Below are 23,264 nucleotides of genomic sequence, written 5' to 3'. Positions count from 1 at the left end.
CAGCCCAGATCCTTTTTGGAAGCGCCCGTATCCCATCTGCCCCAGCCCTGTGTGTCAGGGGGCCTCTGGAAGCTGAGTTGGTGGCACAGCCTGTGGGTGCGTGGCCCCAGCCTGGCCTTGCATGGTGGCCTGGGGGAGGCGGTCCGGTGTGGGTGGCTGCAGTAGGAAGGTATGCGTGGGGAGCACCCTCGCAGCTCAGAGGGTGCCTTGGGAGCTGAGCAACGCCGCGGGCAGAGCCCGTGCACCCCGCCTTTCCACACAAACACACACTCTGCAGCTCGGTTGCTTCAGGGAGCAGGATTTCCCCCCAACGCCCAGGCCACCCAGGCAGCCATCGTTAGGCTCCAGAGTGATCGCATCCACAGCTCAGCAGCAGGACACCAAGCCCCGCCTCCTTCCCACCTTTCCCCCTCCCCTCCCGCTGTGATTAGCCCGACGTACAGAGTGGGCGGGGCGCAGGGGCACACAGCGCGACGTGCCGCGAGGGGCGGGGCGGCGGCGGCGCGCGTGCGTGCGTGGGGCGGGCGGCCGCTGTGTGAGGCGCCGAGCGCGCGGGGGAAGGAGCCCGGCCCTGAGGGGAACGGCAGCGGCGGCGGCACCACCTCACCCAGCCGGCTGCGCCTCGCCGGGGCTGCGAGCCCGGCCTCAGCCCTGCCCGCCGCCCGCAGCCTGCCTTCGCCGGGGAGTGGGGGGGCGGAAAGAAGCGTGTGAGAGCGGCTGCGGGTCCCGCCGCGGGGAGCGGAGCGAGCGCGGGGCGGCGGAGGCTCCTCCATCATGTCGGCGGGCGGGGACTTCGGCAACCCGCTGCGGAAATTCAAGCTGGTGTTCCTGGGCGAGCAGAGCGGTGAGTCACCGCCCGGCCCGGCTCGGTCCGGGTCTCCCTCACGCAGCGGTGGCGGGGCGGGCTCCTCCCTTCCCACACCCCACCCCCTCTTCGCCGCGGCGGACCCACCCTTATGGGGGCTGGGGTCGCATCTGAGGGGATCCCCCCCTGCTTGTCGCCCTCCGTGGGGGGCCCCGCCTGTGCCGTAACCCCACATTATGAGGGGAACGGGGTTCTGTCGCCCCCCCCCCCCGCAGCTTTCCGTGGGGTGGGGGGCAGCCTCGGGGCGTTTGCCTCCCCCTTGCAGAGGCTGCCTTGTGGTCGCTGCACCCTCAGTGACAGGGAGAGATCGAGCGTCGGTCAGCTATGGTTAAAAAAAAAAAACAACAAACAACAAGCAACAAACCACCAAAACCCAGCGGCCACATCTCCAGAAACAGTTGCTGATTCATTTGATCTCAACTCCTCCGTTTTTTTGGGGGCAGGAGTCTCAATCCCTGGTGTTTTCTGTGTAAATATAGCATTTTTTGAAAATGGAGTTATGTCTTGGCAAAGCGGATCCAATGCTCTAAATATTTAATTCAGTCAATGAGATTTTTTTTTTCCTTCCCTGTCTTTGGAATAAAATAAAATAAAAAAAAAATCCCAAACGATGTCTTCTTCCTCAGCAGAAGGCCTCTATCTCCAGTACTGCATTTCAAATCTTTCACTTTGGAGAGTTTTCTGAAAAAATGCTGGTTTGTCAGATGCTTTGTGTAATCCTGGTCAGATATTGAGTGATCTTTGACATAATGAGTAGGTGCAAGATATTTTCTGTCTCGGGGTGGGGTATTTGCTCCCTCAGCCACCTTTGGTCTCTGTGTGGTAGGAGATGATGAAATACTAGTCGTCCGTCTTTTTTTTTTTTCTTGTTTTTTTTTCTTCTTCCCTCTCCCCCAAATGACTTACATCTTGGTGTTACGTAGATGAGCTCGGTGATAAGACTGCTCTTAAATCATTTACCTATACATTGATGGTTTCCTTTAGTCTGTCTCTTTCATCCTTTTTAAAAAATTATTTTATTTTTGGGGATTGGAACAGTTCCCCTTCATATTAGGGATCCAGGGACCACAAGTTCAACTTGCGTTTGGTGGGGTTTTTTTGGGGGGGTAGGTCACCTGATCTACTTGGTGAGGTGCTATTTGGCCAGCCATTTTATGAGGATTTTGGAAGAGGGTCATGTGTAGAAGATGCTCATATGTTTGTTTTTTTTTTTTCTTCCAAGCTGTTTGATAGCAGGAATCTTAAGTATTAACTGCATATTTGCAAAACGCTTGGCGGCTTTTACTGTATTTCTGAGCTTTGATTTCATGAAGCTTTTCGAATGCCTCCATGGAAGGTTGTAGCACCTCGTGCAGATCTTAAATCTCAGCAGCTCTCAGTTTACACGTGGATTTCTTGTCTGTCTGTTCTAGCAGATCTAACATCAGATACCTGCTTTCTCTAGTCTTGGTCACTTTTTTCTCTCTCAGCTAATCATCTGTGTGTTTATACTGGAAGGTTTTAAATAATTCCTGTTCATAGCATCAAATCTGGGGAGGAGAGAAGGGGTTTTATGGTTATAGTGTAGCAAAATACTCCTGACTAAATATACATAGCACTGCAACTGCTGTCTTGACTGTAGCTTATTGGGTGGGTTAAAGCTGATTTGAATCTAGTTGGTTAGGGCCTGGCTAGCAGCTGTGGTGTGGGTTTCAGACCTGCCTTTGTCTTGGATCCTGGGCGATGACTCCGTTACTGATCTGCGCTGAACTCGATGCTAAATGTGGTGATGCCGATAGCCCTTGGTGTGTCCATACAATCCACGGGGGCTGCAGCGAGGGCATGCTCCAACACAGTGCTTGGATGATTCTTGTCTTTGATGGAGAAGTGTCTGTTTCTGAATTTGGCTTGAATCTCTTCAGATAGTGCTGTCATGATGTCATTCTCTGTAATTTTTTATTTTTTTACTGTCTGTAGGGTGAATAGCTCCCACTACAAATGGCTCCTGGAAGAATAAATGCGCTAATGTTCTTCTGTATGATGGAGATATTTACAGAACAGTCTCTGATGCTGCAAAGGGAGCTTGAGTGGGCTTTGCTTACATGTTGTTCTTTGTTTTGAAGGGTAAGAGAAATGTAGAAATAAAGTTTTTATGATAGCAGCTTTCATAAATTAGAAGATCTCTTTGTACAACTGTTGCGCTGGATTGCTGCATTTTCTACCTGTTTAACTAAAAGGTGATCTGCCTTGTTGGAAGGCCATAATTAAAGATAATCCTACTGCTGCTGGTAGGGAGGCTGAATGCTTCTGTTTCATTTAGTTTGGGGACTTCACAATGACAAATGAAATGTTATAAAGGGCTACAATGTCAATTAGCTGCCTCGGCAACCAAAGCCGGCTAATATCAGACATTCTGTGCTGACTGTATATAGTCATCTCAATAAATGGGTATGTTATGGCTAAGAAATTCTTAACTGGAGTTCATTACTGTGCAGGCTTTACAACCCTTCCATGCAGTCGTGTGAGCAAAGATGGTATCATTCCATGGGAGATCTGGGAGCATCTCTAGACATTTTATTCTTATTTGAAAGTGGATGTGATAGCTGATTTTTGCTGGTATCCTCAGCCATATTGTGGGAGTTCAGTGCCGTATACCTAGGCATTTGTGTGGACTGCAGTGATTCTTCCTAGTATGCTGCTCACCGCTAGCTGCAGATTCTTTTTCCTGTGCTAAGATGCTGACTTTTTTTTTTAAGAGCCTTCTTTCCTTGCTCCCTGACCCCCCAAAATCTTCTTGTCTCCCATGTCTGTTACTCACATTGTCTGCCTTTTCTGCCTTTATTGCACCAGCTCCTTGAGTGCTCAGTGCTGTGGTGAGCAAGCTGACACACTGCTGCAGCGCTCTATCCTTGGGTCCTGCTAGTGCTGCTTGGTTGGTGGGGTGTGTTGGCTAAATGACATCGGGTCACTCACAGTTCCTTTTGGGATTTACTGCAAGTCATTGCCTCTCAATAGCAATACTGCTGTTGTGTTCCCCACGCCCCTCCCCAGCTGAGCCTGGATACTTGCCGCATGGACAGTGGATTCATCACGAGCCTGCAACATAATCTGTGTCCAGCTAGAAGAAGCTTCTCTTTCTTTCTCTCATTTTTTTTTATTTTTAACTTATAGTGCAAGGATATAGCATTGGGTGGCTAGCAAGAAGGCAACTTCACCAGTGCTTGTCTTAATTGAATTACTTTTCTAAATGATGGAAGATTATACAGAGTTTAGCAGTTTTAAACATGCTAATCTTTACTGAAAAGGCAGAGAGAGCTCTGTGCTGAGGGATTAGATGAAGTTATTGGGGGGTGAGGGGGAAGTATGTTTCTTACTGCCTTTGATCTTGTTTTATCAGGTGATTTTCATCAGTGCTAATGGCTCAAGTTTAAGAAATTCTGATTTCTGGGTCACATTGGTTAGTGTACACATCACCTGTGTTAGGGTAGCTCAATAGCAAATATGGTATATATTCAAATATTAGTAACATCTTTAGTTCTGTCTTACACAGGAACACCTCTGCTTCTTAATACGTTGATTTTTTGATCAAGAGCAGAACTGAATGCTGGGGCACCGCAACAGAAATATTCTTTTGTCATGTGGGTTTATGCTGTAGCTTTTATTGGTGAGCAAGTCTGAAGGGCATGAATATTACAGAAAGCAAAATAAGTCCCTGTTGTCTTTCTGCTGACGTTTCTGCATTGCATAAAATCTTAAAGAATATTAGAACTAGTTAGCATATTTTTTTATCAGGAACAGATATTTTTAATATTGAAAACATAAGTACAGTGTAATAACTTGTGAAATATGATGGTTTGGAAACCACTAATGAACTATACTGTTGCATAACAGTGTTGGTACAGGCACGGCTGAACAGTGTGATGTGTCTTATCAGATAACTGGAGAACTGCAGGTAGCTTGTGTGTAACACAAAGCTGGTGTGTAACACTGGTCACAGTTCAGCCAGTCTGCAGAGACTGGCATCCCTGTGCAACTTAAAACTCCCTTCTTTCTAAGGAATTCTCGGCGTTACAAGCTCTGGAGAGCTGTTAATTTGTCCCACTAGTGGTTTAAAATCTTATCCTCTTCCCTCCTATTAATTTCCTAATGTCTTGGTTTTCCTGTGGCCGGGTCTTCAGATATTTGGGTTTATATTTGGACTGTGTGTGTTCTCCATGAGTTGCTGAACTTAATTTTCTTGGTGCATCTGGAGGCTGAATATTGTCCCTGTTCCTCCTTTTCTCCATGTCTGAAAGAGCCCTCCCTGTAGCAATATCTGGAAGAAGCACCTCACACTTGGGGGGAAAAAGACTTAAATGTTTTGTGGTGCCTGTTTTCATGGTGCCTTTTGATCCCTGTCTATTTGTGGAAGCCTCTGAAGCAGCTAGATCCTTTCTTCAAAGGGAGAGTAGCTGTGCCTTTTTGCTCTTTGGTATGTTTTTCTGTCTGTATCCGAGAAATATTTTGTGAACTAGGAAGAAGATCTTCTTATTCCTTGAGTTTAAAATAATGGATTTTATATCTGCAGCTGCTGAGGTGTTTGGTGGTACTTGGCACTCTCCTAGCACATGATCCAGGTTCTACAAAGCTGAAGCTGTAAATGGGACTAACAGAAACAAAGGTGAGGAACCTCTTCTGAGGCCACCTTAGCACAAGATCTACTATTTGGAAATTATCAAAGCCAACAGCCATTCTTCTTGACTTCACTGATTGTTAGAAATCTGTCTTCTGTGATTGGTTTGTGAGGAAGTAGCTACCTTCCTATTTATGTGATAATTTAATCCAGGTGTTTAAAGGCATCTGTTGTGTTCATGCATGTACAAGTACCTGTTGTATATGCTGCTGATTAAAAAAAAAAACAAACCCAAACCAACAAACTGAAACAAGCAAGTGAAACCTCTCAATGGCTCAGAAGAAATGGAATTTCAGTCTTGACATGAAACCATCAGATTTTTCCAGACAACCTCCAAAACTCACCTGAGTCCTATAACCTGCAAGAACGGTTACCTTGTGACAGAGGAAGGTTTCTGAAAGGGTATGGGAACTCTCATACATCTCTTTTCGTATGGAGCAGGCTAGGACAAGACTAAAAGTGTTATTTTAAAAATTAACTGATATAATCAAAATGTTTTGAGTTTGATGCATTAGTATAAATTGTTTATGGAAGTAGTGTAAATGAAAAATGTGGCAACAAACAGTAGTCAAAATACAGACTGGCAGTGAAAGTAGAATTTTTCAGGTCTGTTTTCTTGATTTATTTACTGAGCTTACACAAAGTTGAAAAGCTAAATGGATTCTTTGTTTTCCCCTCAGCATAAAACAAACTCCTCTGGTTCTAATATATTGAAGGGCCCAAGGACAGTGAACAATTGAATCTATTACTTTTCATCGGCTGTTTTCTTCTATGTTCAAAATGTGATGGGCTAAATCTGTTTTGGAATACATGCATAACATTAACTTAAGAAAAATTGGACTTTTTTTCTGTTTCAGTAGTATTTAATTTACACAAATGCAGCCTAGTGGATCACAAAAAAGAAATGCTAATCTAGGAAGCGACTATTATATGAAACCAAATCTAAATTTTTTTTCATTTGTGTGAACTATTTAATGGTTCAGTAAATTGGGGGGGGTAAGGTATGTACGTATATTGCACTTGGAAAAAACTGAACTTGGTGCAAAGGCCATACTGAGTGGCTGAGTTCCTTTTGAGGTGGAAGTCGCTTCTCATTGGTTGTCAACCAGTAAAATTACCAACTTATAACCAACTCTAAATGCAAAGCGATGTCAAAATCGGGGGTTTAAGGGGAAAGACTTCCTACCCTGATGTTGCATGCAGCTCAGTGCAACTATAAAACATGCTGCTGAAACCTCCCCTTGTTGGATATGTTGGCCTATTCTGTGTGCCTCTGAGTTCTTGAGCCCCTGGCTTGCTTCTGGCTGCCTCCTGTCGTGTCTGTCAAACAGTTTTCAAATTAGGAAGGAATTCCTTATTCAACTGTACAGCACAATAGTGTCATTTGTTTAATTTGACTTTTTAGAACAAGGACGTAACTTTCCTTTTTTTGTTCCCTGTTAGCACGTTCTTTCTGCTGGACTGCTGTAAACCACAGCAGGTCAGTGCTGCCAGAATGCCAGGGCACAGTTTCCCAGTCTGCTGTATGATTTGAAAAGGCTTCTTGGACTTCGGGCATACCCAGTGTGATGCTAACTGGTTTAGTTACCGTGCTCACAGGGGAGGTTGAGGAGTGCATTGTGTCATGTCCTGAAGTTTAGCTTTTGAAGTATATTTACAAAGCCAGACACAATATCCTTGAGACTCTTGGTACTGATAAGAACCAGTTAGAGAGTATGTGCACCAGAGTCTCTCCTTCTCTTAGGGTGTTTTTTGTCCATGTTGTGACTTCCTCCTTTAGTTTCTTCACAAAGACAAGAGCTGGAACAATGTGCTGGAGTCTTAACTGGTAACTCTGCAATCAAATCCTGCTTGACCTTGGCTGCTTTCATAAGTGCAGGTGCCTGGCTAAGTGCAGGTGCATGCTGATACCACCCATGGTAGTTGCTTCCATTTTAATGCATAGAGTTGGGGCACACTTTTGAAGTTTCCATGAGCTGACATGCTGCCAGTATCCCCTGGAGATGCTACACAGCTATTCTGAGATTTGCAGGCTCGTAGTGTTCTCTCATCCAGACATGTGTAGGTGTCGTCAACACAGAATTAAGGCTTTGGTTTAAATCTAAACCATATTTGCTGAGAACTGAAAGAGTTGGGAAGAAATATTGGAGCAATGCAGATGAACAGGTAACTGTTTGTCTTCAGATGTGGCCAAACTGGCCATGTCAGTGGAAGGTGCAGGTAAACCTGCTAATGAGAAAATGTTCTTAACTTTCACTTGGTCTCTTATGTCTTGAATTGTGGCCACTTAAACCTCTTCACTGTTAAACGCCTGCGACCATATAAATGAATGCCATTTATCCTGCTAAGTGGTGTTTTTTAATGATTTGCTTCTAGGAGAGCAATTGGCAATTGCTGCAGCAGCAACAACCCCCCACCCCCGATTTCTGTAATTAAAGCAGAGACCAGTTTATTCCATGCCTCTAAATGTTTCCTGCTAAGCTTCCTGTACTTGCCTCTGTCTAGGTTTGAGTTACAGCCAGTTCATTTTCTTAATGTTCTTGATAGGTGCAACACAAAGGGAAGGGAAATTAAATCTAGAATAGACATGTAGCTAAAAGGAGAGGGGCCCTCGGAGGGTGCATTCTCAGTGGCGGTGTCCAAGCAGTGGCTGATGCAGGTTTGACAAGATTCCTGTCAGTTTGATCTCTGCCAAGGGGTTGAAGTAGCAGCTACTGGAGTTGGGGGGAGTGAATTCCTGCGAACAGGTAGGGACTTCAGCTCTGCAGAGGCTCTGAAGCTGTGTGCACAGAAATGGGCAGGCAGCTTTGCATTAATCTGAGTGCAGAAGTGTTTCTCGGCAGCTTGTAGGACTAGGCACTTCATTTGTTTTAATGAAGATGTTGCCTTCTCTGGGAGTAGAAAATATTCGCTCATTACTGGCTGTGTCCTCTTCTGCTGGCACAGAAATGGCTGTGAGAAACCCTATTTGTCAGTGATGGATTATTTTGGGTTTTTTATGGCCTGACAGAAGGAAGGCTTAGCAGAGGAATCTGAACTAGATGGGCGATTGAATCATCCAGTGGATATCTGAGGTGGTGGAGGAGATGGAGAGAGCAAAACTTATTGTAAGTGCTGCGAGCAAAAGCATGGTGTGCACGTAGTGGTCAATAGATCTTGGTGAGAGTGGCGTGAGCTCAGAACCAGGTAGAGATTTTGATTAGAAATGAAGGTAAGTGAAGAACGCTTGCTTTTGGAAAAGCAACTGTATCTGCAGGTAATGTTTCCTGATGGACTGCAGTCAGTATTGTGAGAGTAGATGAACAGGCTTCAACTTTCATGTATGACAGAATTAACTGGTGGTGAAACACTGTACTGCATTGTCCTCCCTTTCAAAGGAAGTTCTGACCCCTTCTTGACTTTACTAGGCAGCAGTAGACAGGCCTTTATGTTAGAGGCTTGCTGCCGTATTTGTCTTGTCTATATTGTCTTTTTTTTTTTTTTTTTAGTCCCTTCCCGTGATTTTGGACAGATGCGTATGCTGCTGAAGCAGTTTTTTATTGTTGTGTCCTTGGCTCACTCAAAATGGCTGAAAAATCACTTGTGTCTGCATAAAAGCTAGGATGGCTTTGCTTAAACAGCTTCTGCTGCTTATTTGGATAAAGCTGTAGGTGAATCTTTCAGCATAGCAGCTGAACACAGCTGGAGGAGGCTCAAATTAAAATGGCTGGAAAAGGTTTGAGTTCGGAGTATCATCTCAAGGAAATCAAGCTTTTTTTTCTTCCTGACCTTGGAATGCCTTACAAAGAGGTTTTCACAGGGGTGGGGGTGTGTGCTGTGTCTCTTCCAGCCCCTCACTTCCAGACTGACCCACTGGTTCAGGTTCTTGTAATTTCTTCTCAGCTTTCAAAGTTGCCTCTTAATACTGGTCCTTTGCATATTCAAGTCATAATTATGTTCCTATTCTTTCTGTTCCTCCCATTTTTCTTTCCTAGTTGAGTTATCTTGTGCCTTTTTTTGCTGAGCAGTCACTGGAGTGGCTTTTATCCACCATCATACAATTAACTTTGTGATCATAGTTCTTTTCCACTTTTTTATTTTTAGTTGCTCTTAAACCTCAATGTGACTTGGAGAAGGGGATAGGTTTTTTTCCTGCAATTGCATAAACAGTAGGCAGATCAAAAGCTTTTGTCCCATAAAATTTGCCTCTTTATTTGGATGCTGTAGTGTAATAGCAGACTTGAAAAAAGCTTTTCCCAGTGAAAGTATCACAATCTTGTAATCTGCTGGTTTGTTGTTAAAAAATTTTCCCTCACTCTCTCTGTTCAGGAGTGCAAAAGGCTGATAGGTTGCCACTGTTTGTATCTGTAGGCTTGGTGGACTGTTTATGCTGTCACAGCAAGTAATTTAGAGTTAAATACAGTCTTGGCCTTAGGGATTCTACAATTTTGTTTAAAAATACAAGAGGGATTTTTTTTTTTTGTCTTCTCTGGAAGACAGCTGGGTTTTCCCCCAAATCATTAAACTGCAGGATATATAGTAAATAGCAAGAGGAGCCTTGTGCGAATTACTACGTGCCTTCCCTCCAGTAAGCCCTTACAGTTAGAAAAAAATTTCCCTACAGAATTGTGTGAATGATGTTTTAAACGGTTGTTGTAGCCTGTGCAAGATTTGCACAGCTAAGAATGAGTCAAAGGCTTGAGAGCTGGCTTTACCTGCCAGGTTTCAGGTTAAATCAGGCCTTGTTGTTCTCAGCGTGTCACAAGTCAGAATCGTGCCCCTTGGAAGGTGGAGGAACCATGTACCTATGGCTAGGGGTCTTTCTGAAGCCTGTACCTTTTGGAAAGTGGAGGAGGAAGAGGAGGAGGAGAAGTGTCCTACATGAGATATTTTTGAAGAGTTTCAGAACAGTTCCATGCTCTCCCCAGTCTGATGCTTCTCAAGTGCTTGCCTAAAACACCTGACTTTTATCTTGTATCTGCACGCTGCTTTGATTTCACTAGGTAAGTCCCTGCTGCCACCATCAGCCATGCAGTGGAAGATGACAGCAACCAGATGTCACGTAGTACTCGCTGGACTTAGTGGGAGGGAGCTCTTTTATGCATCTTAATGGGAAATAAATGTGACCTTATGTGTTTGGTAGTAGTGTGTCTTTGAGATCCTTAGAGAACCCTGTGGTGCACTTAAAGCTGGTTTTGTAGGTATGACAGCCTGAAGACCCAAAATTACCTTTTGTACATGTTTATACAAGGAATTGCTGAAGTTAGAAACAAGTCTTTTCTGTGTGTCTTGGAGGGTAAATATTGTAGTTAAACAGGAACTTCACTAGTATGTATCCTTAGAGTCCCTATATGAAGGGATTGTTTTTCTGGAAGATACTGCTAGAGAAGAACATTTATTTCAAGATCTTTTACCCCAGCTGGAGCACAGATATTTCTCCTCTAAAGGATTTTCTCCTCCAAACCAGATTTTTCATATAAGCACATTCTTTTTTTCTGTAGTTGAATCCTGCAATTCTTTTTGGAATACTCTTTTTCTAGGAAAGTTCAGAATAAAACCAACCAAACCCCAGAACTTTTTCTATTGGCTATTTGGAACCAAATACCTATCTTTTAAAGACTTTTTTTCTCTTTTTTTTTTTTTTTATTCTTCCGGATGAATATTAAACCTTGGGTCTGCAGACCCCTCAGGCTCCATGGCCTCTTTCCAAGGCATTTGTGAAATGCAGCTGGGAAGGAACAAGTTTATTGTCAGCTGGCTTAAATCCCTACAGAGAGAAGTCTCTGTCTGTTAGGAAGTTTCTTACAGGCCTGCACATTGAAAGGCTAGAAAATGTTGTGCTGGATTAATGCTGCTTAGTTTGTCTGATTAACGCCGTTTGAGTGTGAAGTTCTTAATTTGCAGTGCAGGTGGAGCAGAGGCAGCAGGAGTGTCGAAGTGTCCATGCTGGTGGCCTCTGTTCTGCCCCAGTCCCCAGGAGGAAAGCTGGCAGAGCTCAGGAGCAGAGTTGTGAAGGAGGAACGGGTAGATACATTTCTTGAATTCTTAACATAAGGAACTTGTGGCCAAGTGTTCCCTGGACTCTTGCGAGTGTCTGAGGAGAGAGACCAGAGTGTGCAGCTTCTAACACTGTGCTGTTCTCAAGTTCTATGTGTTTCTGGTTTCTGTTGCTAAAAAAAACCCCAACAACAAAACTGGTTAGTTTTTTTTTGGTACTGAAAAAACAGGGTTCTGTGCTGCTCTTGTAACATGCACTGGTATACACGTTCTACTCTATTTTGGTATCAGCTCTTTTATCCCTGTGTTACTGTGGAGTTGCATCATATAGGCTAACCCATGTGCATTGTGCAGAGAATTGTGTACCTCTGGTTATTTCTGCACCGGTCCCCAGGTACTCTTGACAGACATCCTTGTCAACTTGGATCAGCAAATGCTGACTGAATTCGCTTTGTGGAGAGGTGTGCTTAATGAAAGCACACAGTATGTACTCGGTGCATTTTTTTTTCCCTACAAGCTGCCTCCTCAGAAGTCAGACTGCATCAACCTTAAATCAGGACTATTTTAACATCTTGTTTGAGCTTTGTTCTGAAGAAATAGTCACCTGTGGTCTGCCTGAAGAATGAGTTTGAGAGGAGAGCTCTTGTGTGGAAAGAGTAAAGGTCATGTCTTAGTCCTCGCAGAGCTGCCCAGAAGGTGGTAGGTTCTGGGAGTAAGATAGATTCACTGAAGAGAAGGCTATATACAGCTCTCCCCTCCTCCTTTTTCTTCCTTTTTTTTTTTTTCTTTTCTCCCAGGCAGGACAAAAGTTGCTACAGTATGAAAAGGCAGAATTTTCTTTAGGGTAGGGTAGGTAGTCATGAGAAGAGGGAGCGGGAGGTGGTCTTTGCTTGTTTTGCCAGCTGGTTAATGGTGCTAGGGAAATATAAGGCAAAATGTAAATTAAAGGATAGAGGGAAGGGAAGTCTATAGTAATCCCTAGCATTTTAATAGGTCTCCTGAAACTTTTCTCTTCTGTTGCTTGAAAAGGCTGACTTAGCATTGCTTGTTGTGCTTTCAAGGGCAAAACATATTTAGGAAGATAGTGATTGCTTGTTTCAAGGGCTCCATTTAGCATGTGGTACAGGGAAGCGACAACTGCATTCCCTGAGCTAGATGATAGCATATGCTGCTCTAGCTTGCATCAGAATAGTGTTTAGTGCTCAAAAGAGTAGAAGCCATGAATGTTTCACTCCAGAAATGTGTACTTGGGTGGCCACCCATTTTAACTCCTCACTTCTGCAGCTGTTCTTTGCCTGATGGTACTGCCATCTTAGCATTACTTTCCATAGCTATAGAAGGTCTTGTGTGTCCTATACCATGATACTGTGAAGGAGGAGTTTCTTCTGTGAGATGGATTTAATCTATGTTATCTTCTCGAGTACTGCATTCAGCACTGGGGCACCCAACACAGACCTGTTGGAGCGGGCCCGTCGGAGGCCACGGAGCTGGTCAGAGGGCTGGAGCCCCTCTGCTGTGGGGACAGGCTGGGAGAGCTGGGGCTGTGCAGCCTGGGGAGGAGAAGGCTCCGGGGAGACCTTAGAGCAGCTCCCAGTGCCTGGAGGGGCCGACAGGAAAGCTGGGGAGGGGCTTTGGGCAAGGGCAGGGAGCGGTGGGACAGGGGGGAATGGCTTGAAGCTGAGAGAGGGGAGATTTAGGTTGGATGTGAGGAAGAAACCCTTCCCCGTGAGGGCGGCGAGGCGCTGGCCCAGGCTGCCCAGAGCAGCTGTGGGTGCCCCATCCCTGGCAGGGCTCAAGGCCAGGCTGGACGGGGCTGGGAGCAGCCTGGGCTGGGGGGAGGGGGCCCTGTGGCAGGGGAACTGGCACAAGATGATCTTCAAGGTCTCACCTCAACCATTCTATGTTGATTCTCTCTCATGACTGCAGTCTGTTACGTGGGGTTTTACCTAGTTTTCTCTAACCTGCTGGTGCTGGTTGCATCTTGTAATACAATTTATTGGATTTATCTGACTTCAGCTTATTAAATCGTGCAAGTAATACTTAACATGGGGTGGAGGGAGACTACATAGATGCAGAGGACAAAGACAGAGGTTGTACTCTGCATACTTGGATGGGAAATGGGAAGATAAACATTTGAAGTCCCATAGTGGTGTCAGTTAAAGGCTGCATGCTTAGTAACAGTTACCAAGATTTCTTTTGTCAGGCTTCCTGTTTACACAGATAGCTCCTGGCAGGAGGAGTGGTGGTATCCATATTTGCCAAGCTTACACCTGGGCTGAAGACGTTGTCTACCTGAACTACTAGTGCTGTAAATCCTTATTAGGAGGGGATCCGGTTGTGCCTTGGCATTGTGGAAACGTGGTGTCAGGTAATTGTGGGTCTGAGGAACCCAAATGAACTTAGGAAGAAAAGCCGGGAATAGATAACATTCAAGCACAATGACAGATGTAGAGGTAACGGATGTCCTAAAGCTGTATTTTTTAGTGGCTGCAGAGAGAAGGGTTTAATTAGGAAGGCAGCATCTGTAGGAAAAGATGATGAACCAAACTTCAGATAATCAAATATTACAGGGAAATACTCGGGTCAAAGAAGCACGTTCAGCTGCTTTTGTTTGCAGAAATATGACTTCTTCCCCGTGCTTTCTCCAAAGGCAATAGGATAGGGAGAGACAGATGGGCTATTTTTTGAAAACTCAGATTATTCCTATCATGGCAATGAATCTGGCTCTTTCTTCAAAGAGAAGATAGTGGAGACAGCACAGATCTTTTTTCATCCAAGGTTAAGGGTTAGCCACGGTTGTATATAGAGACCTCTGCGTGGCAGAGGATGGAGACACGTTCACACCAACAGTGACCAATGTGGTCTTGAGGTGAGGGGAACTGGCCAGCTTTGGATAACCTGGAAGGAGATTGCAGGTGATCTCTAAATAAAAGACTTGCAAAACCCAAAGAAACTTTTGGATAATTGAAACAATTGAAAACCTAGTGATTTAGGGAAAGGAGATGCTTTTGTTTGGCTTTTATGTATAAAGTTATATATATAATGTATGAGGGGATGTTGCAGTATAAAAAGTGAAGTGCAATGCACTAAATTCTTGCAGCTGTTCAGGCAGAAATTACATTAGAAGGCCTTCAGTGACATTTTACAGAAATTAATAATCCAGTTAGTTATCTTAAAAGATAATACTTTGCAAGTCTGTATTGTGCCTTTTCATTACAAGCTTCATTGAGATTCTTGTTTTCTTTAAGTGTCCAGAATCTCGGATTTCTGTAATACAGGTATTTTGAGTAGGGAAGAAAATATTTTTTTTCTTACAGGGAGCTGAAACCTCTCTCAGAAGGGCGTAGAAGGCTGTATAGATGTTTGAAGTGGAGGAGAGGAGTTTCCCATTACAAAGAAGTGGGACTCTTGTCTACTCAGATCATCTTTAATAAAATGGTTGCCACCGATTACAATCGGAATGGAACCTTGGGTGACTAGCTTGGATGTCATCTGGTATCCGGCATTTGCTTTATTGTGAGTAAATTTTACCCCTACTTATCTGCATTTTAATGGGGGAAGAGAATTACTGTGCTTTATGTAGGTGTTAGGAGGGTGTTGTTTCCCATCAAACTTGGGTGATTTTACTGATTTAAAGCAAGAATTCCTTAAACTATGAGCATCCTTCCAATAAACTTTCTCAGATCTCCTTCCTCCATTGAGATGTGTTGTCCTTAAAGGTGCAAAATTCAAACCCTTTTTTTTTTTAATGAATAGTCCTAGCACTCCCTCTACAATCCCTGAAAGAATGTTTTAGGAAAAAAAAAGAAAAATGTATAAGCTTAGTTATTGTCTGTATTTGTGAGGCCCTGCCTAACCAGGGAGTCTTTCAGAGTAAGTGAAGTGAATGAGAATCCCATGCTGAGTGATCTGTTGTTAGCTTACAAGGCCTCTTGGTTTGGTTTAGTTTGTCTGGTTAGCACCTTTCCCGAAGGGTTGCTTGGTTTTACTGATGTGGTTCTTGTAGTTATCACTTCCACATTAACATGTCAGAATTTTGGGGGTTCAAAGCTGCGAAGGAGTTAGTGAGGGATTTTTCATGGTTTAGAACCATGTGGGTGATTCAGCTAAATGTAAAGGTAGGCAATGGTTCACTTGTCCTTCCGTAACCTGTATATGATCTATATGTATGAGAATTAGCTAATGAAGACTGCTTTTCTCCCTGTTTCTCAGTAGTTCCAGGAGAGGAATCCACTTCTGCTGTCTTGGGAGAAGTCTAAGGCTTGCCATGGGTCACGCATCTTCTGAAACAGGCCAATCCTATGTTTCTCTTTTTTGCCCTGAGATGAATGGAACAGTTCCAAATGGAAGCTGAATTATTCAGATTTCTCTCTTCAGTGTTGTCTGAGCATGGAATACCAATTAAAATGTTAATTTAGCATTATCACAAGACCCACTTTGATATTATGGCGGTGTCTAGAAGTTCGAACTGCCTTGCTTAGACTGAGCTCTTCCAGGTTTTTATTCATAGCATTCAATTTCCTAACATTTTTGCTATGTCTAAATAGAGCCTGTCTCAGTTTTGTAGTTGAAAACACCTCTGATGAGTTAATTAACCACTGTTGAGATGTTTTTAAATGGAAGCATTTTATGTGTTGTCCTGTTTGCAGTATTTAATGAATACTTTCTGTGGGACTCTCCCTAGACAGGTTAGTCAAAACCTTTGAGTCTTGTGATTCAATTGCTATGTTACTGCTGGAGCCCATTTGCCTGCATAGTTCCTGAGAGGACAAATTTTTTTTCTCAAAGGTTAAACTACTTAGTCTAGAAACTTCTTTACAGTGCCTTAAGAATTTTGATAAAAATAACTGTCAGATATTGTCCTATTTTTCCCCCAAATTTTTTCATGAAATCTGTATAGTCCAGGAGCAATCCTGAAGGCTGTACTGTTCTGTGTTGCTAGTGTCTAATAAATGAACTTACTTTTCCTTCTTTAAGACTATGTATAGAGTACTCTTTATGGGCTGCTCTAGAACGAGGGCTGAGGTGTCTCCTTGTTTCAGTAGCCTTGTCTGTCATCAGCGCTTTGTGTCCTATCTAGTTAAGCTTTCAAGTGGGAAGCATAACAGCTCAAACTAGAGGAAAAAACAAGAATCTGAAGGTTAAACCTCAACTGCCTCCAACTCAAGTGACAGGAATTGGCATGTTCCGGGATGTCTGTGCTGGGAAGATCGGTCAGATGTGCTAGCTCCTCAACTGGTCTCAAATAGTTTGCCTTTAATAGGCAACATTATAAATAATTTTGGGATATTTTCATCTGGTTTAGGGTGTCTAATTTGAAATTTTCCTCCTTTTTTTTCCTAAACTTCATTGGAAAATTTAAATACAGCCACCAGTGTAGAGTTCAATGTCACACTTTCTTAGATGGAAAACTGGAGATTTTACGAACACTCAGGTTATTAAAATAATGCTTATACAGTGTTGAGGCATGAGGTGGGCACGGTAGCCTTAAATCAGCTGATTTTGATGCAGTCATGCTGTGATAATAAAACATGCAGAGGGAATTCAGTTTTATTGCGGTGTACCTGCAATGACTTCACATTTTTTTAGAATCTTTTTACATGTTGAACTAGCAGAACTCCTTGCATGTAACCTGTTCAGTCAAGCGCTTGATTTACCATCTCTGTTTGGGGCTGCTCCTAAATGACAGAAGATGCTGTCTTGCTTCAGTAGTTCTGAGAACTAAAGTTAAGGTAAAGCAATGACTATTGAACAACTTCCCAATTTCTCTGTTCAGTTTTGGCTTTTTGTAAGGATTTTTTTGGGGGTCAATTTCTTGGAAAAAATATGATGAACGTTATATTAAATTTGTTAATAGACTGAATTAAAACTTCGTGTAGTTATGCAACACAGTTACTTGAAGCAGCTGAACACATCCTCGTCAAGACTTTCTACAACTTATATCAGTTCAGTAGCATTCATTGACTTTCACTGTCAATGAACGTAGGTTGAAGAAATCTCTTAGGGGCAGTCATGATGGTGTGCCTTCATGACTTCAAAAAATCTGAGTACTAATATGCTTTTACAATTGAAAAAAGAGCCTTTTCCCCTTGTAGCTCTTGAGACTTGTCAATCCGTTTTCTTCTCCTGTTGATATCTGTCTGTATTTTCTGGTTTCTGGAGCGGATGTGATTCCTTTTGTATCTGAATGCAGCTTTTCATGCACATCAATGAAATCCAAACAGTATTTATGGTGATTATACTGTTGTTCTTAGATAACATTCCCAAAAGTACCAACATCTAGAGAATATTGGACCATATTTAGCCATATTTAGGCCAAGGCAGATCTTTCTGGTGTGTACATCTTCTGAAGGAATAGAAATATATTCAGATCTTAGTCTTTGACAGTCTCAGTGCAGGAGCAAATCGCACAGGTGATTTTTGATCAAGACTTCTTTTAGGGAAGAAGCATCAAACACTTTATTGCAGTTCAGTTTTGTAACCAATTTTAAATTGTAATTAAACATTAATGCAGAATGACTTCATTCTATTCTTAGGCTGTTTACTATTAAGCTGCTGTTCATTTTTCTGAACGTTATGCCTTAAATTAAAAGATGCAAGACCACTGGAATTTGAATGCTGTGAAGGTTAGAGTGAAAAGTAACCCATGACTGTACAGACCCCCTGGGACTGTAGCAAAGAAGAAAAGGAAGATAACGTGAGGTTTTTCAGGAAGGAGCCTAACTAGCAGCTGAACTTGTTGGTTTCAGGTAGGAAATCATTAGACATAGTAACATCTCTTCACTGATGTAATTTCTAGTGTATGTATTACGATTATCATTAATACTGAAATCTCAGGAGATGATGAATGATGCAAAGAAAAATTCAGGATTTCTGAAAGTATTTAACTATTATTATTGTGTTCTGTTCCTCATATATTAAGATGTATCGTCCAATGGTGGCAGAGAAATGGACATTATACTTTGTGGTGCCTCGCCACAGAGATAATGAAACAGATGACTCTGCAGGGAAATGTCAGCAGCGCAATATAATTCTGAAGAATCCAGAAGAGTATTCTCATATTAGATGATACATTAGTCTATCATTTTTAATTTATCCTATTTTAACAAAAGTTATTTTTGGAAAACATTGTTATGTTTGAGGATTTATACACAGATTCCTGTGTAAAATGTCCATGAATATGGTTAGTTCTGGAAACAAGTACAGTGTTAAAGGTATTTAAATCAAAATTCATTATTATCTTTTGAATGTCTACCTTGTTGTTTTCAAAATGTTTCTGTGATGATTAGTTTTCATTCAAATTGAGAACTCAGTGGTAGCAAAATCTGGAAATCTAGTTGAAGGGATGTCTTCTCTTGCTACTCTCTCACTTTCTCTTCACTGAATATGAGCATATGTTTCATTAAAAATGTGGGTTGTACTTTTTGCTCATACTCACCTAAAGCTTACTGATTTTGGAGAGGTGAAGTCCTGAATATTTATTTTTACTCTTAACATGCTCATTCCAAAAGCAATTGTAATTGCAAGAGAGGGAAACAATTGTGTTGATTCTGTCTTCATGTCAGTATAAAATATTTGGAGCAGTCGTCTGAATTTGGAAATGTCATTTGTATAATAACTCTTTTGCTTAAATCTTGTTGTCCAGGTGATGGAGGAGCTCAGGGCAGGGCAACAGAGCTACTCATTGAAGAGCACATCCACGCTTCTCATGTAATGTCTGTCCAGAGTGGCTTAATTACTTTTGATCTGTGTATGTAGCATTTTACATCTTCCAAGTATTTTACAAGCAGATAATTAGGTATTTAAAAATAAAATACTGAGCTGTAAAGATTGGATCTTATGAATGATTAATTACTGAAAGTCTCCTTGTGGATTTTTGCTCAGTGCTGCACTTGTTTTTAATGGGGTATCTGAACGATATAGCCTATATGTAGTATCTGCATCAAAAAGTAAGTTAATCCCCATAGGCTTTAACTGCCATCATATGTAAAGTGAATATTAAGCTATCCTTGCATGACAGTAGTAAAACTTAAATACTGGTCTTTTAAACTTGATAGGTTCAAATTTTTGTATAAGAAGGAAATGGACCCTTAAAGCAGTTGCAATAATAAAAACAACCCCAACCAAACCACCACCCAGTTAATAAACAAGCCTGCAGTTAAAATTAAAGGCAGAGTAAATATTTAATGGGTCAAACTTTCAGCCTTTTGCCTTTATTCTATGAATCTAGCTTCAAAAGGATAGATTAGGCTAGAAGTGACCTGGTATTTGTATATATTACATGTCTCAGTAATACATTTGTTGTTTCACCAAAATGCTTAGCAGCATAACTTTACAAGAGCTCTCTTGGAAACAACCTGACCTACCCAAGGACTAAGGCTGTTTAGCAAAGTTGAAGTTGCCTTAGCATTTGCAATGTGTACTAGTGTGTTTATGCTGTGAAAAATACGCATAAATGGGAATTGAAATTCTGTCTGAAATTTTGTGTAACATTAATGCATAAAAGTAGAAGTACATTGTCTATTATATTAACAACCGTATTTTTTTTCTTCCTTTGCTTGTACTCCAAGCACCTCATGAAGCGTTGGTATAATTGCATTTCTGCCTGGACTGGAGACATTGTGAGGATGAGGTGTCTCTAAAAGAGTTTAATTTGTCTGAATGTGCTCGCAGCAAAGCTGTGTGTTTCATCATTGAATAGCTTGGAACCAAGTAGAGTTATTCTGAAATTTCCACCCCAACGCCACAATCCAAAATTGGTACTTTGTCCCAAAATTGGTTAAATAGTCCCTTAATAATCCAGAGTGTTGTGGGGACTTGGAGTAACAACTAAACAGGATGTTTTGGTAAAAAGCAGATACTAAATAGCATCTATTCTGACTCTTTGAACTCCTGTTTACTGTCCAGCTTGGAGGCCACCTGAATCGCAGCTCAGAGGAGATAGCTCTGTAGTACCAGCAGTCTGCCATATTTTTCCCAGGCTGTCGCTTTAGAGCCTGAATTAATGTTTAGTTACTGATTTGCGAGAATATAAAATGAATTTAATCTTTCTCCAGTGGGACTTACTAGAACCCTTTTCCACATGTTTACCTCTGTGCCATTTTGTCTTTAGTAATGAAATTATGCAAGATTTATTAATTTTTTGATTTTAAACTGAATCTTGTAAATGCTCATACTCTGGCTTAGGGACTGGCAGCCATTCCCAGCTAAATTGCAACAGGAATGAAGCAGACTGCTGCCAAAGATCAAGTACTGTTCTTCCTCCTTCCCCTTGCTCATTATTCTCCAACTCCTTTGCCTCCCAAATTTGGTTTTAAATGTTTTTTTTTCACCAAAGTGTACATATAAATGTAACTTAGCTTAATATTGAAGGTGGTTGTACAGTCTGAAGTGAATTACTGCTCTGTGTTGGGTGAAATCCAGTGTTTAAAAGCAGTGAGGAGTCCAGAAGACATGACTTTGCAAGAACTACTGCTGCTGTTCCATCACCTTTTTAAAAAAACCTCACTCTTGAGATGCAGGAGGAGCTTCCCAATAACATCTCCTGCATGGGATGTCTTCTGCTTTCCAATCTGTGCTTACCTCCTCCTTGCTGGCTTAGTTGCTGATTAGGTCCACCCGAAACTCTCTTCCTTACATTGACCTGTAGATGAGAGTGCCTTCTTTCACTGCTGTGCCTTCCCGCTAAGTTTTAAATAGAGGCTGTGATCCATGGTCTTCTGTACTACTGAATCTTTCTTCTTCTTTAGCTTCATGGTCATCCAGACTTGACCAGAAGATCCTTTGGACATGTTTACAGTATTTCCAAGTGCTTTTAGTTTTGTAGAGGTGCTGCTTTGTGTTATTGATATTTATGCTGAGGCTCAAAGAGCCTCACTTCTGAGGCATTTAGTGAGTGGTTAAAATAATCAAGTCCTTTGGAGAATATTTTAAGCCTAATTGGAAACTTGTTTTAAAAGCTTTAACAATGTAAGATAAGGAAAGCTAAATCTTCAGCCTGTGATGAAAAATATCCTCATGAGACTGTAAATGTTGGTTGTTTTTTTGTTAAGAGACTGCGCAGCAGTCTTTGAAATATAGAGGTGACCTGTGAGTACCTTTAGTTAATTAACCAAGCTTAATACCTTCCCCCCTCATTTTCCTGGATATCCTACATAGCAAATGTGAGTGTATTGTTCATGCTTCCTGTTTTCTGTTTGGTTTTAATCTCATCTGCGTGGCAACTGTGGGCAAGAATAGTTATACCCTTCAGGATATTTCTTTCAAAATACTTAAAATGAGTGTCATCAAGAGGTGACAATTTCCCTTTTAGAAATATGTAAGAAGGGTTAATAGTCTCATACTTGAGACTCCTCCTACACATGCTCTTGAAATATGAGGGCTTTTTTTAACAAGAATTTTGGTGACTGTGTGAAAGGCAGTCCTGTATCTTCCTGCTGCTTCTAACGTAATGAGCCAGTGCTTAAGAAAGTCAGGAGTAGAAACCTGTTTCCAGAATCCATTCTGGAGAGTCATAGCATTTAAAAAAGAGTACTGTAACAAAACTAATGAGGGCTCTTATGAAAGTGAAAGGAATTGTTTGTTTCCAGTTGAGCAGATTTCACTCACAGTTGCTTTAGCATAATTTTACTTGTACGTGCTCTCACCCGTGGCCTCAAAAGGATCAAGATATGTGCCCAAGTGCTGTGGCCAGAGTTGCTTGATGGGATATATGAATCCTCATCATGTGTCTTGGATTCTTCTTGATTCTGTGACACTGATACTTGTGGCCTGTAGTTATTTTCCTTTTAGGAGCTAAGACTGTTTGGGACCTTTCCTCCAGGTATTTTGTTTCATTCCTCCTATGGTTTGGGCAAAATTCCTGAGTCTCCTTGTTCTTTTGGTTTCCTTATCTGGGGACTTTACTAGGCTCCAGTTCTTGATCTTCTTGTTACCTTATCTTAGGTTTATTCTTCCTCTTCTTGCTATGTGGTCATTTGAATGAAACCACATTTACCATGCTATGTAGCAATTAGTGTCTGCAATTCTGTTAATCCTTCTTCTGTTGTTTCCTGTCATTGAACATGCTTACCTGCATATTTCCTTTTACCCTCTTAGTATCTTAGTTACAGGTCTTCACAAGTTTTATAACTCTCTTCCCCCAAGGAAAAGCTCCTAGATTGGTCTGCTATAGACAGTAGAAGACAGTTTCTGGCTTCTACACCAGCTTAAAGGGTGTCTGTCATTCAGAAATGGGCAGGATTCTACTTCTTCAAAATTCAGTTACTTTCAGCCCTATTTAAGCAGAATATTTGGCTCTACTGTACAAAATGATGGGAGATTCAGAACTCTGAAAGTAAGAGATGACAGATGTTCTCACTAACAGAAAACTGGAAGTCTTCCTTGTAAAGTGGCGTTGTGTAACTTCCCAGATGCTTGGTGTTACACCAGATGAGGAAAACTGAAATTGCCTGAAGGTCCTCCTCTTGTGACATTAACTTCGGTTCTGTTGTTTTTAGAAATCTTTTAAACTGTAAAAATAGCACTGGTTATGTTATGTGATTGACTTGGAACTCTTCTGCAGAAAGCTAGACTAGTGGCTTCATGTTCAGAACATGAGGCCTGTATTTTAAAATGAATTTTTATAGCCATGCTTAAGAGGTAACATTTACATGCTTTTTATTTTACTCTCGACAGAGTAATCTAACTATCATATTTTGCTTTTTGTAATTTTAATAGACTTGTTCCTTCCTGTTCAGTAGTGAGGGGCTGACTCTTGTTTGTTTATTCTTT

General features: G+C 41.9%; 1 protein-coding gene and 1 long non-coding RNA gene across 4 annotated transcripts in view; both read left to right on the top strand.

Moving 5' to 3' along the window:
- Positions 1-491: 491 nt before the first annotated feature.
- RAB6A (RAB6A, member RAS oncogene family) overlaps positions 492-23,264 on the top strand; it is a 65,448-nt gene continuing 42,675 nt past the window's right edge. The window contains exon 1 of one of the 3 annotated variants that reach the window (XM_080375600.1): positions 492-844. In XM_080375600.1, the coding sequence (XP_080231726.1) occupies positions 775-844 (70 nt within the window). In that variant the 5' untranslated portion in view covers positions 492-774. The remainder of the gene's footprint in view (positions 845-23,264) is intronic. The other 2 variants (XM_080375599.1, XM_080375598.1) reach the window with 2 other exon arrangements.
- LOC308058959 overlaps positions 11,049-23,264 on the top strand; it is a 29,056-nt gene continuing 16,840 nt past the window's right edge. Inside the window, exons 1-2 of the long non-coding RNA XR_013926070.1 lie at positions 11,049-18,241; positions 19,138-19,242. This is a non-coding gene — a long non-coding RNA (uncharacterized lncRNA). The remainder of the gene's footprint in view (positions 18,242-19,137; positions 19,243-23,264) is intronic.

The sequence above is a fragment of the Falco punctatus genome (genome assembly GCF_963210335.1).
Source record: "Falco punctatus genome assembly, chromosome: 2".
NCBI classification, from domain to species: Eukaryota; Metazoa; Chordata; class Aves; order Falconiformes; family Falconidae; genus Falco; species Falco punctatus.
Note: the sequence above shows the minus strand (reverse complement) of the source record. Positions and strands in the feature narration are given on the sequence as shown.